Source organism: Mchenga conophoros, linkage group LG3 (assembly GCF_057382185.1).
Source record: "Mchenga conophoros isolate Kocher_MC1m ecotype Shallow Benthic linkage group LG3, M_conophoros_male_GT1.1, whole genome shotgun sequence".
Classification (NCBI taxonomy): Eukaryota; Metazoa; Chordata; class Actinopteri; order Cichliformes; family Cichlidae; genus Mchenga; species Mchenga conophoros.
Window position 1 is genome coordinate 45892062 of NC_140528.1, and position 14072 is coordinate 45906133.

Below are 14072 nucleotides of genomic sequence, written 5' to 3' on the forward strand. Positions count from 1 at the left end.
GTACTGTTGGTCACTTTCCATATTCTAATGTCTGTGATTACGTACAGTTCAAATAATCCCTTTCTGGACCTTGTTTGTAGGCCCTTCATTCTACATCAGAAATAAGTAATTTCACCTCTTTTCCCCTTATCCTTTCCCAGAAAGATAACTTTTTTTTTTGAAGCATTAAAGCTTCACTGCGTCATCTCCTCTGGCTTCTAATGTAGAACTTGTGAAAAAAAAAACTGTAAACCTGCTATAAACTATAAATTGCTAATTTCTCAGATTACTTTTTTGTGTGTTTCTTAAATATTTTTTTAGCTAAGGATACTGAATTCAGATTTCCTGCTACACAGTTTGTTTGTTTTTTTCATTCCTGCTTTTTTGTTAAGTATAATCAACATTTTAACCCTGGAGAACCCATGGGGTCAGAGCTGACCCCATTGGTTTTCTGACCCCATGGGTTCTCCAGGGTTAAGCATGACGAAATCACCACAATTTACTTACAGAGCTTTGCTGGAGGCTTTGACCACTGGCAGCAGCCTCAGAAGAGCCTCCTCTGAAGCAGAGTATTTCTTCAGGTCAAACACAGCCAGATCTTTTTCTGATGACAGTAAGATGAAGACCAGAGCTGACCACTGAGCAGGAGACAGCTTATCTGTGGAGAGCCTTCCTGATCTCAGGGACAGGTGGATCTCCTCCACTAGAGAACGATCATTCAGTTCATTTAGACAGTGGAGTAGATTGATGCTTTTCTCTGCAGAAAGATTCTCATTGAGCTTCTTCTGGATGTACTGGACTGTTTCCTGATTGGTCTGAGAACTTTTTCCTGTCTGTATCAGCAGGCCTCGAAGGAGAGTCTGATTGGTCTGCAGTGAAAGACCCAGGAGAAAGCGGAGGAACAAGTCTAAGTGTCCATTTGGACTCTGTAAGGCCTTGTCCACAGCGCTCTGGTGGAGAGATGGTTTAAACCACCAGGACATTGCTTCTTGTTCTTGCAGCAGATTGAGTCCAGAGTTGATGAAGGTCAGATGGACATGAAGAGCAGCCAGAAACTCCTGAACACTCAGATGGATGAAGCAGAACACCTTGTCCTGGTACAGTCCTCTCTCCTCTTTAAAGATCTGTGTGAACACTCCTGAGTACACTGAGGCGGCTTTGATATCGATGCCACACTCTGTCAGCTCTGATTCATAGAAGATCAGGTTTCCTTTCTGCAGCTGATCAAAAGCCAGTTTTCCCAGAGACTCAATCATCCTCCTGCTCTCTGGACTCCAGTGTGGATCTGTCTTAGCTCCTCCATCATACTTGACCTTCTTCACTTCACTGGCCTGAACAACTAGGAACTGGATGTACATGTCAGTCAGGGTCTTGGGGAGCTCTCCTCCGTCTCTGGTTTTCAACACATCCTCCAGAACTGTTGCAGTGATCCAGCAGAAGACTGGGATGTGGCACATGATGTGGAAGCTTCGTGATGTCTTGATGTGGGAGATGATCTTGCTGGCCTGCTCCTCATCTCTGAATCTCTTCCTGAAATACTCCTCCTTCTGTGGGTCAGTGAACCCTCTGATCTCTGTCTCAATATCAACACACCAAGGAGGAATTTGATTGGCTGCTGCAGGTCGTGTTGTTATCCAGACGTGAGCAGAGGGAAGCAGGTACCCCCTGATGAGGTTTATCACCAGGACATACACTGAGGTGGACTTTCTAGGGTCAGTGAGGATTGTAGTTTTGTGGAAATCCAGAGGAAGTCGACACTCATCCAGACCATCAAAGATGAGCACAACCTGGAAGTCTTCAAAGCTGCAGATTCCTGCTTCTCTGGTTCCAGTAAAGAAGTGATGAACAAGTTTCACCAAGCTGAACTTTTCCTCTTTCAGTACATTCAGTTCTCTGAAAGTGAATGGAAATATGAACTGGATGTCCTGGTTGGCTTTGTCTTCAGCCCAGTCCAGGGTGTATTTCTGTGTTAAGACTGTTTTCCCAATCCCAGCCACTCCCTTTGTCAGCACTGTTCTGATTGGTTTATCTCTTCCAGGTAAAGGTTTAAAGATGTCTTCTTGTCTGATTATTTTTTCTGGTCTGTGTGGTTTCCTGGATGATGCTTCAATCTGCCTGACCTCATGTTCATCATTGACCTCTGCAGTCCCTCCCTCTGTGATGTAGAGCTCTGTGTAGATCTGATTCAGAAGGGTTGGGTTTCCTGCTTTAGCAATTCCCTCAAACACACACTGGAACTTCTTCTTCAGTGCAGATTTAAGCTTGCGTTGACAAACTACATGAAATTTTTATGCAAAAAAGAATGCAGAACATTATGTTTCGCAAACATCTCCCCAAAATATGAATATTTGGCTACATGTTGGTCCATCTCTTAAGACAATAGGATTTTTTATAGACATCCTCTTACTGTAATACAGACGGTCAGCCAGCTCCTCCTGCTTCATTCTCCTCAGGAAGTACACTGTGATCTTTACAAATGCCTCTCTGCTGCTCCTCTGCTCTTCATCTTCACTCTCCAATAGCTCCCCAACCTCTCTCTGACTGTCTTCTGGGTAATTTGAACTCATAAACTTTTGGATCTTCTTCAGCTCATTCTTCACAAAAGAGATGATGTTGTCCTCCAGGAGCTGGAACAGAATACTTTAAGAATGACCCAATCAGAGCCAAACATCAGATCCATGTTGGACACACTGACAATCCACTGGTCTACAATGAGCAGCATGGAGATGACTGTGAACAGAATAGATGTAAAAGTAGTTGTTGTACATGTACAGACCATAAATATGGAGTCCAGTTGCGTTTGATGCTGCTGGACAGACTGACCACTGGGAACCTCTGAGCTCTCCTGGTCCACTCTGTGGAGGAACAATGAAGAATTAGTTCAAGCACAGAATTAAAGATCCAAAATTATTAAAAGATGGGTTATATTGAGTTAGTTGTGACACTGGCACAGAGGAGAGAGACACCCAGTTGTTGGGGCCGCAAAGATGACAGGAAATTATTTTCCAGGTGACACACTTTAACTCCATGGCAGACTGGCAAGACTCTGGAGCAAATAATTGGCCCGATTTTATTGGTCTGCCATCTACGCTGATAAGTGTGCCCTTGGAGTGCATCCTGTCTGGAATCTGTCTGGCCAACTTGTTAACTTTGGGATGCCATGTTAAGATGCCAATGCCCGGATCACCCAGTGGTATCTGGCTTTATAGTAGTTTAAAGTCAAGGTGGTCCATAGGCCAGGGGGACAGATGGCTGTGCCTGATTTCCTCTCCAGCTCAGGGGAGTGTTTAGATTATATTAGATTAAACTTTATTAATCTCTCAGGTGGGTTCCTCCGGGGAATTCAGTTTCCACACAGCATGGACAGAAGTTGCATGTTACAGAGTTGGAATACCAAAAAAAGGGGAATAAGAGTAAGGCTATGAGCATAAATATACCATATATACACATATACACATATATAAATACAGAATATATAATAGAGATAAATAGGAATACCAGTGGATTGCACATTTGAGTGAGTCTATTGCACAGTCAAATATAAAAAAAAATTGCAAATATTGCACAGTTAAAGAAAGCACTACTGTTCAGTTGTTCCCGCCCTCCTTTGTCCCCCTGTTTCGTCTCCCTCTCCCCTCCAACGAGGAGTTAACGTTTTAAGACCTACCATAGAACCAAATCTGCCAAAGCTTATCTTTATTTTTTTACATGCTGTAGTGCCATTTTTGGGAGCATTTCAAGTTCGGCCAGGTAATGGCGGACATGCGATTGTTCACGCTGATGTCTATTCCAACCTAGGAAATGTTGCGAACAGCTGATCGGATCGGCAAAGCGTATTTCTGGAATATTATATTTTTGTTGCTGCAAGTGCTTTTTATGCAATTTTTGCAAAGCTATATCTGGAAGGACACTGTGACCTAGGACAAGCTAATGGCATAAGATGTAAGTACAACTCCTTTGGTTTCAGATGCAAAAAAAGTTATTGCTCTAGCTTATGTGGTTCCGGTTCTACAGAGATTTAAAAATAGTTACGCAACGCAGAGCATGCCCACTCCGACCGGTTTTAAAGGGTCAAACAGTTTGCTGGCGTGTGGGACAAAAGAATTTTTAAGTCTGTTGGTTCTTGACTTTGGGAAAAGCAACCTGTCACTGAACAGACTCCTCAGGTTGTTTATGACCTTGTGCAGAGGATGCCCAGCATTGTCCATAATGTCCAGTAGTTTCTTTAATGTCCTCTTCTCTGCCACTGTCACCATCTGGTAAAAAAGGATCTCCTTTCTTATAGAGAAGCCAGAAACCGGAGTGAGACCTGTGTGCGCTGAGCCCAGTTGCGAACTGAGAGTCACCGTCTGTGAAAAACTCCAATAAAAGCTCATAAACTGTTACAGCTGTGACGGCAGACGTGTGGGGTTATGAGTAAGGACCCAAGATACAGGCACTGTTGATGACCAGGGCAGGCACAGAACTGAAATCTAACAAATGGCAAATCTTAAAAGAAGAAATAACCAGAACAAACACGAACATAAAATATTATAAAGAAATACAAAACACTGACTCGTCAGACTCAGGACCAGGACATAAACACGAACACTATAACAGTGTGTGGTGTCCGTCTTTACAGACACTATCTTTATTTTTTTTAGACTGCGATCAGCTAGCTCTGAGTTCCCCTCTGACCTTATCAGAGGTCAGGGGGTAACTTGGAGCATAACCACCATGAAAAACCAGTCTGCAGACACCGAGGAGGGAGCCTTTCTAATTGGTAGTCATAACTATATTTATATGTTCTGAAAGGAAGTCATGAGATAGACTTGTTGCATACCTTCTTGGGATAACCTAATGAATTAAAAAACAATTAGAATTAGAAAATCAAATAATAATAGTAATCAAGAAATTATTAAAGCAATTAGTAAGTAGTAATAACTAATTAGTAATACATCTTAAATGGTAAATGGTAAATGGCCTGTATTTATATAGCGCTTTACTAGTCCCTAAGGACCCCAAAGCGCTTTACATATCCAGTCATCCACCCATTCACACACACATTCACACACTGGTGATGGCAAGCTACATTGTAGCCACAGCCACCCTGGGGCGCACTGACAGAGGTGAGGCTGCCGGACACTGGCGCCACCGGGCCCTCTGACCACCACCAGTAGGCAACGGGTGAAGTGTCTTACATCTTAACACAATTGATTCATATACCCATGGACATGCACAAACAACCACATATATGGACATACATATTGATTGAAAAATGGGAAGTAGGTGCAAACATAAATGGAAATACATGACTAATGTCTTCTGCTGCACACTTTTTCTGTCCAGGCATGTCTAGGTATGTTTGGAATCATTGAAAAAGAAAGCTGTTGTCAGTCAGATGCTTTTCCTTGTGCTATTGCATTGTGGATCAAACTCTGTGTCCATAATTCATCATATTTGACAAGATCTCCGACACCACTGGCTGAAATGCAGCCCCAAACCAGAACACCTCAGCCATTTTTGACAGATAGGTGGACTGTTGTACCTCCCCTGGACCTCCTCCATACACACTATTTATTTTTACCTGAGCCTTTTTATGGTGTAATGATTCATAACATAGTGTAATGCAGCTTAACAAATAAACTAGCTGAAAATTTTCTCAGAAAGTGTCCAGCAACAACTGGACTGAAATTTAAAATTATTGACTAATTAATGATTAACTAAATTACCTTGCCAGAACCAATGCAAACACTAGATGAACATGCAAACCAGGGGCGGAGCGTGGGGGTGGCTTACTGGGCTTAAGCCCGGGTTGTTTTGTCAGAAGCCCGGGGTCTTTTGGAGTGTAATTTTTTCATAGTTAGATGCCTGGCTGACAACTGTATAAAACAAAAAGTACACACAATATTCGAAGCACATAGTGCACACTGTGGGAATTTACGACTGTGCGTGAATCCCCCCTGATATTGGTATGATCCGAGCTCAGTCACTAAGCGACTGAGAGAGGGGGTGGGGCAGCTGCTGCCAGCAGTGAGTGCGCTGTTGGAGAAACGGAGCCAGCCATACTAAGGAGAGCTTAAGTTTGACCAGGTACCAAAGCAAATCATTCCTACTGTACAAATAATGTAAATATGACGGTGCATCATGAAAGATTGATATCAAACTGATCACTTGACCAATATTACGTTACTCGCTCTTCAAGTGAATCAACAAATGGCGAAATGAAAAGCCGAACAAATGCTATTTTTTTAAGAGAGTCTTAGCTTACGTGTGTTTATTTCATATTTTCAGTTCTTACCCTCCCCGACTAAATCGGTTTCAGTAATGCACTGAAATATAAGAATGGACATTAGAGGCTTCTTTCAAAGAAAAAACTCAGGTAAATGTTATTTTATATATTATGCTTTGTATGTTGTTCAGTATATTTCTATGCAAAACAAGAGGGGTTTCAGTACACAGCAGGATATTCACATTTGTAACCAGATATTTACATACACTTTAGGGAGAAAACATAAAACATTTTTACTGTACAACATCAATTTAGAGTAAACTTTTGTTTTAGATAAATATTGAAATATATTTTGAATTAGTTAAATGTCAGAATAAAGAGAGAGAGAGATCTATTTTTATCACTTTCATCAAATTTAGGAGTACATATACACTAAGTTTATTGTTAATTAATAAGAAAACTCCAGACGATTCCATTCTGAGCTGAAGAAGCTTCTGATAGGTTAGTAGAGTCCATGTGAGTAAAGTGGTGGCACAGCTGTGGATGCATATAAGGCAAAACACAGAGCCTGTTTCTTTGAAATGGGAAAACCAAGCGATATCAACCAAAACACCAGAAAAAGAACTGTGGACCTCCATAAGTGTGGCTCAATTTTTAATACAATTTGGTGCCATTTACAATTAAGAAATACAGATAGTTTCTCTCTTTACTCTTAAAGTTAACAAATGTGTTTTTTATATTTATCAATCAAAAAAAATAAACATTTAGTCTGATTTGATGTTGCAATTAAAAAAGTGTTTGTGTTTTGATCTGAAGAGTTTGTAAATATCTGGTTTCACCTGTATATTTGATGATTGTCAGCACACAGAGGGAGAGAGAGGAACAGAGAGGGAGATGGAGAATGAGGACAGAACAGAGATGGAACAAGAGCAGGTGAGACACACATGTTAGTCAAATGGTCATTTGCCAAAAGTATCACCGTATCATAGGTACTCATGTATCTCGTACCTAGTGTTTCTTTTTAGGTTTGTTATTTTTCAAATTCTATATTTATTAAGTTTTGCAGGCTTGTTTGCACAACAAGGCTAAATAATTATATAAACTTTTCTCAATCTAAATAGTGTACTTTGGTAGAATTAAACAAGCAGGTCTATGATGATTTTTAGTGCTACTATCATCTAGTTCTGATTGTGGTTCTGTCTTGGTTAAATCCCAAGTACTCCTGATTTTGAACTCTTGTAGTCCTGTTTTAATTCTGGATCAGTTCTGGGTCTGGTTGAATTGGGGTTTAGTCCTCATGTCTTGATACAGCCCTGACCTTGTTCTGCCTTGCTGCTTAATTAAAAAACTAGTTTAAGGTGTCCTGCACATGTGATATATATTTTTCCCTATAAGAAGACATTCTTTTTTGAACAAAACTCAAAACAGAGCCTATTAATCTTTCACTCATTTCTAACCCCCCCCCCCAAAAAAAAAATAAAAAAAAAATCCCACATGCATACTACCCTTTTGGGCTAAGCCCCGGGTGTTTCAAATGTCTGGCTCCGCCTCTGATGCAAACTCCACACAGAAAGGCCAGATGGTGAACTTTAGCACAGAACAGTGCTAACCGCTATGCAACAATGCTGCCTCTTGAGTATTTATTTTCTTAAGTTATTCATCTTTATTTATTTATATTTATTTGATTAGACTGAAATCAATAAAGGGATGATTGGTGGGAATAGTTTGATTTACATTACATTTTACAGAGCTAAAATGTCTGAATGGTTAAACTGACCGTAAAGTTTGATTAATATCTGTGATGAATAGAATTTTTTTTTCTGAACTCTTTTTTACTTTCTGTGTTTAGTTTTTGGCCAGATGGAATGAAACGCATTGGCGATTTCAGTGTGTGTACATGAGAGCTGTATTTGTGTTTCAGTTGAATCGCTTGTCATTTCTTGGCCCCTATTCATTAATTATCCTATAGTTTGTGTTGTATTTTTAGGTAATTCAATAAGTTAGTCATGTTTCTTTGCTTTGCAGGCAAATAATTCATGTCACATTTGATTTCTTTATGGTTAACACCACTTATCCTAAATCCAAAGTACTTCCAAGAACAGATAATGATCCAGCTCAAGGGACAATCTCTTCACCTTCTGCCTTTCTGTTGTCTGTGTGTGTTTAATGTAGTTTTACTTTAAAAGACTAAGCCAGGGAATTTCAAGCTGTATGGTGCAGCTGTAATAGGTACATGCAAACTCATGGTCAGGTGTTGATTTAGAAAATATTTGAATTCCTTTTGCTTTACATTTTAAATTTCTTGGCACACATTTGCATGGGGAAGCTTTGTTTCTTTTCTGTCAACAGTTCAATGAGCAGAAGATGAAGTGATTTCCAAAAGGCACAAAGTTAGAGAGTAAACTTTCTTTTCTACATTTTAGCAGAATAGAGTTAGATTTTTATTTGATGGATTTTCATAAAAGTGACTTTTGTTTTTAGAAGTTAAAAATAATAATCAGTGTTGAAGTCTCTTGATGCAAACAGTACATTTGCACAATTTCTGCAAATGTACTGTTTATAAGATTGAGGAAACTTGCAGTCAGCTGAGACTGAAGAAGTTAATTGGATGAGCGACGAAATGTTTCTCCCACTGAAAACGCCACGTCCAGACAGACAGAATCAAACTTTGGGGACAGTATTTGAGTCATTTTTGATGCTCTGAGTTTTATGAGTAAAAGTGAAATCTGTGCAGCAAAGTTAGTGTTACCTCCTCTAACTTCCTCCAACATACAGCACAACGTGACTGATGGAAGAAAACATGAGCACGAGCATCACTTCCTGTTTGCTGAAGTGGATTTCTAACAACATCAAGCAGTTAAATCAAAGAGTTCATGTTACTAACAGCTCACCTCTCTGCAGCAGACAGAGACTGGGTTTTAAAATTAATGGGGTCAGCTTTAGACCAGTCACTCTTTAAGGACACACAGCTGGGTTCAGGTTCATGTTTAGTTCCTTGTTTTTTCCTGTATGTCCTTTGAGCCATTTGTCTCCTATGGGGATACATATTAGAAACCATGAAACATAAAAACAATTAATGAAGCATCACCATCATTTAAGTCAGACCCCAAACTGACATCAAAGAGTTCATTTTGCTAACAGCTCACCTCTCTGCAGGCGACAGAGACTGGATTGTAAAATTAATGGGGTCAGCTTTAGACCAGTCACTCTTTAATGACAAACAGCTGGGTTCAGGTTTGAGTCTCTGGGGGATCCTAAAAATAAGTGAACATTAAACATGTATAATATACAATGTGCCTCACTGTATATAAAAAGCAGATATAATTTTAGACATTCTAATATTGACAAGAACCTACCTTCTCTCAGATGTCCTTGCCCCCCCTGAATTATGAAAGAAATCCTTCACCCGGTTGCTCTTTACGGATACAGAGCTGGGTGGAGGGCCAGGTTGGTTCCTGTGAACAATGATGTAGCAGTGATGTGAGTGCTGAGCTGTGACATGGAGAAGAGTCAGGGAGAGTTAGGGATGGTAATCTCACCTCTGAGCTTTGGCCTGGCTCTCATGTTCCCCACACAGAGTGGTTTTAGAGGGAGGGACTCCCTCCTCTCCGTCCTCACACTGATCCATGCCGCTGAATTCACATCCACATGAGCTCACACACACTTTCTAACTTCACCTGCGGAGGAAACACAAAGCATTCATGTCCAAATCAACTGAGAGCTGCAGAGGTTATGTCTGATGTGTTGGACTAACATCAATCTGAGACACAGCTTTCATCAGTTTACTACAAAAAGTGTCACAGAGCCCAGTTCAGCCTCCAAATCCCTCCATTACTGTAGTCCTACAAAGCAGCAGGTCAGTCATGGCTGTAGAAATGCCAGAAAGCAACACTGCCCAGTGTCCCAGGTTAACTGGTTTTAATGTAAACTTGCTAGATCCTTTAATGTGTTCCAGATGTTGCATCTACAGATTTCTTGGTTTCTCCGAGTAGATTATGGTCAGTGTTGGGGAGTAACGGAATATATATACCGGTGCTATGTATTTAAAATACAAAATATGAACTGTATTCTGTTACAGTTAACATTTTAAAAGGTGGTGTTCAGAATACAGTTACTTTGTTGAAATAAATGGATTACACAGTGGTCTTTTCCTGTTTTATGTGCTAGGCTATTCCCTCTCTATTTTTGGTAATTTCATGCCGGTGGAAACCCAAACAAAACACGCATTAAGAGGCTCTAATGCCTGTATGTCTTTATCTTTGTGGCCCATGTCACCTCTACGTGCATAATACATTATGACCTGAAGACATATTTTGAAAAATTATTTATAATGAAGGTAATAGGCAGAGTGTTACAGGCATCGCCCTAAAGAATGTAGCCTCATGGGCAGTGTAGTCCATGCTGCAGGGAGAATGGATGCATATACCCGTTATGTGTCTGTGAGCGCCAGGGAGGGAAAAAAGGGAAAACTACAAGTTGTCACCGACCAGAAACGGGAGCTGGAAGCATGTAAATATAATAATAACCACTGCAGTCAAAAAGAGTACCTGATAAGCCCAGTTGTAAGTAAGCTATTAAAACTTGACTGTACACTTTGTTTGTGTTTTCCTCGACTACGAGCCCGACACGGAACCCAACATATTAGTCAGAGGTCCCTTTACTACGGTTCGGAGCCGCGAACCTGTTTTATATGCGTGCAGGATAGTTTTCTACACGAGATCGCTGCAAAAAGTGCAGCCTTACCTAATGTTCACCCTACTGTTAGTCATTAAGATTTAAAAATATAGTTGGTATTGGTATGGCAGGTGACCTTCAGTAATAGTAATAAATCACACAGCAATAGTACATTCACGTAGTTGTAAAAAGCATGATAATATATTAAGTAATCCAAAGTATTCAGAATATGTTACTCTCATTGAGTAACGGAGTACGTTACAAAATACATTTTGGAGCATGTATTCTGTAATCTGTAGTGGAATACATTTTAAAAGTAACCTTCCCGAAACTGATTATGTTACATGATTTAACCAGATTAAAGACCTCACAGAAAAAAAGCTCTCTCAGGTTAACATGTATATGTGCATAAATGTCAGTATTATCCTTCAATACCAAATTTTTTTTGATTAAAATTATTTTTACATTAGTTAAAATAGTAAAGCAGCCCTCTGGCTGGACTCAAACCTTTGAGTCTCTGTGACATAAATTTACAAGTTGGGTTTTTCCGTCTGACACCATCGAGCAGATCACCTGAGCTTTGAGTATACTGGCAAACATGGTGTTAACTCTGTCCGCTGTTTAACACCTACTGCAGATTCAGAACACATGCCCATGATTCCCGGTAATGGTGTGAGACTGAGGACAATTACATTATTGAATAAGGTGTTATGGGGCAGCATGGTGGCACGGTGGTTAGCACTGTTGCCGCACAGCAAGAAGGTCCTGAGTTCAATTCCATCATCAGGCCGGGGTCTTTCTCTGTGGAGTTTGCATGTGTTTCCATGTTTGCCAGGGTTCTCCCTGGGTACTCAGGATTCCTCCCACAGTCCAAAGACATGTAGTAGTGGGGATAGGTTAATTGGTTAATCTAAATTGCCCATAGGTGTGAATATGTGAGTGTGAATGGTTGTCTGTGTGTTGGCCCTGCGACGGACTGGCGACCTGTTCATCACAGTTGTCACTATACCCTGCTGGGATAGGCTCGTGTGTCCCCCGCGACCCTGGAAATGATAAGCGGAAGTGAATGGATGGATGGATGAATAAGGTGTTATGAAGAACACACACACAGTCTGTCAGTGTTGTGTGGGTTTATCTCTTTAACTCAATAAATGAGCTGACCGAGAATAAAAGTCAGTGATTCAGAAATAAACTGGTGACTCCACGACAGCAATCTCACAAATAAACATGTTCTTTGTTTCTCTGTTTGAGACCATGTTACTGAGCAGGCAGGTGTTAAACAGGTGAACAGGTTAACACCATATAGGCAGGTAAACTCAAACATCCATTTAGCTGCTCGGTGCTTTCAGAAGGAAGATGTCAGCTTGTGATTTAAATCGCAGCAAATACACATGTTCAAGTCAAGCTAGACGGCAGCTGTTGTTGTTTATCTGTAAAGTCTTTCATCTGATCAAATTATGTCAGAGTCTCACATAAATTAATGAATCCGCAACATCTGGAACTCAGAGACTGGGATATGTAAACAAATCTAGACCAATTAACATAAAATCCAGTTAACTACTAGGACCAAGCTGACTGCTTATAGAGTTCAACTTTAACTGCTAGCTGCTCTGCTAGCTAAGCTAACTAGTGTTAAATTTCAAAGTAAAGAAATGATGTGATGCTGCTTGGAGGTACGTCACAGATTAGCAGCATTTAGTTATTCAGCATTATATTCAATCCTTATTATCTGCTACTCTCACCTGACAACTGTTTATGTTGTTTTTCTATTTATGTTTATCTGTACGGCTAATATGTTATTCACTAAGTGGGCCCACATCGTCATCTTAGCATTGAAGGAGTTTTAGTAGCTAATGGTGAGTGCTTGGACATGAACTGAGCTGTGGTTTGGGGAAGGCCCTTCACAGCAATGTGGCCTCATTCATACTATGCACTATACCCCCTTTTTAACTAGGGCTGGGTATCGTCACTGATTTCTAGAATCGATTCGATGCCGATTCACAAGGTCCCGAATCGATTCAATCCACGATTCGATTAAATTCGATTCGATTTAAATCTGGGAAATTTTGCCTCAGACAGTCAGAAATATTATAATTCAGATCAGTACATTTACATATTTTTGTATCTATAAAAAGGAAGCTGACACTTTCCAGACTTTATCAAAGGTGTGAGCATCACAGCAGATGCCTTTGTGTCAAAGTAGCTGAAGATAAAGTGATAAAGTGAAAAAAACATGAAGGTGGTTTTCCTGGCCTGGGATTTTATAAAAATATTCTGCAGTACATCAAAAACTAAAGAAAACCATTAATCAACATATGAACATTACCTCTGACGTTACAACGGTTTTATTAGAGACACAGCTAAGTGTTTTGCATTTTGCACAATTTTAAAAAGTTTAAATTTGTTCAGAAGCCTATTGAACAGCAGAAATTAGGTTTTCTTTTCGGAAGTAAGTAAAAGGGAAAAAAACAGCGGCCGACAGAGCTGTAAACAACGGTAGAAGCGAATAATGCAGAAAATGGTTGTCATGGTAATGGGAGCATTGCCAGCAGAAGGATCATCTCCAAATAGGAGAAGCCCAGAAAGTTACAGAATAAACATGAGCCACCCTAAACTGTTTTGACTAATCACCTAAGTGTCTGGTTTATCCCACATAACAAGATTTTATTGTTTGGGTGTGGGGCTCTTTGTTTGTTGGTGACTCCTGAGCGAGCAGAGAGACATGGCAGCTGTTTTTTAAATTTTTTTTAACTTTTTTAACACCGTTTAGCGCCGTCACCTATACCGTGCTGGAGCAGCAGGAACACCTGTCATGGTACTGGGTCTGCGACCCAGTGTTGTGTGCATTTTAGTTTTATTTCACTGATTGTTGTACTTTTTCTCCATGTTTCCTGTTTTATTTTGAAGGAGTCTTTTGTTCTCTGTCTTTGTAATTAGTTTCACTTCCCCTGTCCTGTCATTGGTTTCATGTGTGTCAGCTGTTTCCCCTTGTGTTTCCACTTCACCTGATTACCTCTGGTGTATTTAAGACCTCTGTTTTCTGTATGTCATTGTCAGGTCTTCTGTTGTTTCCACCGTAGTCTTAGTCAAAGTCATAGTCCTTGTCATAGTTTCACAGTGTTTCTTAGTTTGCTTAGTGTTTTATGTTTAACTCCTGAAATCATGCAAATAAAGGATCGCTTTTTGTTCAAACTGCACTCCTGTGTCA

General features: G+C 40.2%; 1 protein-coding gene across 1 annotated transcript in view; it reads right to left on the minus strand.

Annotated features, from left to right (window-relative positions):
- LOC146578994 (uncharacterized) overlaps positions 1-14072 on the minus strand; it is a 34802-nt gene that overhangs the window by 13014 nt on the left and 7716 nt on the right. Inside the window, exons 2-8 of the mRNA XM_085260444.1 lie at positions 9730-9867; positions 9547-9645; positions 9337-9444; positions 9082-9222; positions 2756-2834; positions 2387-2606; positions 487-2254 (exon numbers count right to left, since the gene is read on the minus strand). Coding sequence (XP_085116570.1) covers positions 487-2254; positions 2387-2606; positions 2756-2834; positions 9082-9222; positions 9337-9444; positions 9547-9645; positions 9730-9818 — 2504 coding nt within the window. The 5' untranslated portion in view covers positions 9819-9867. The remainder of the gene's footprint in view (positions 1-486; positions 2255-2386; positions 2607-2755; positions 2835-9081; positions 9223-9336; positions 9445-9546; positions 9646-9729; positions 9868-14072) is intronic.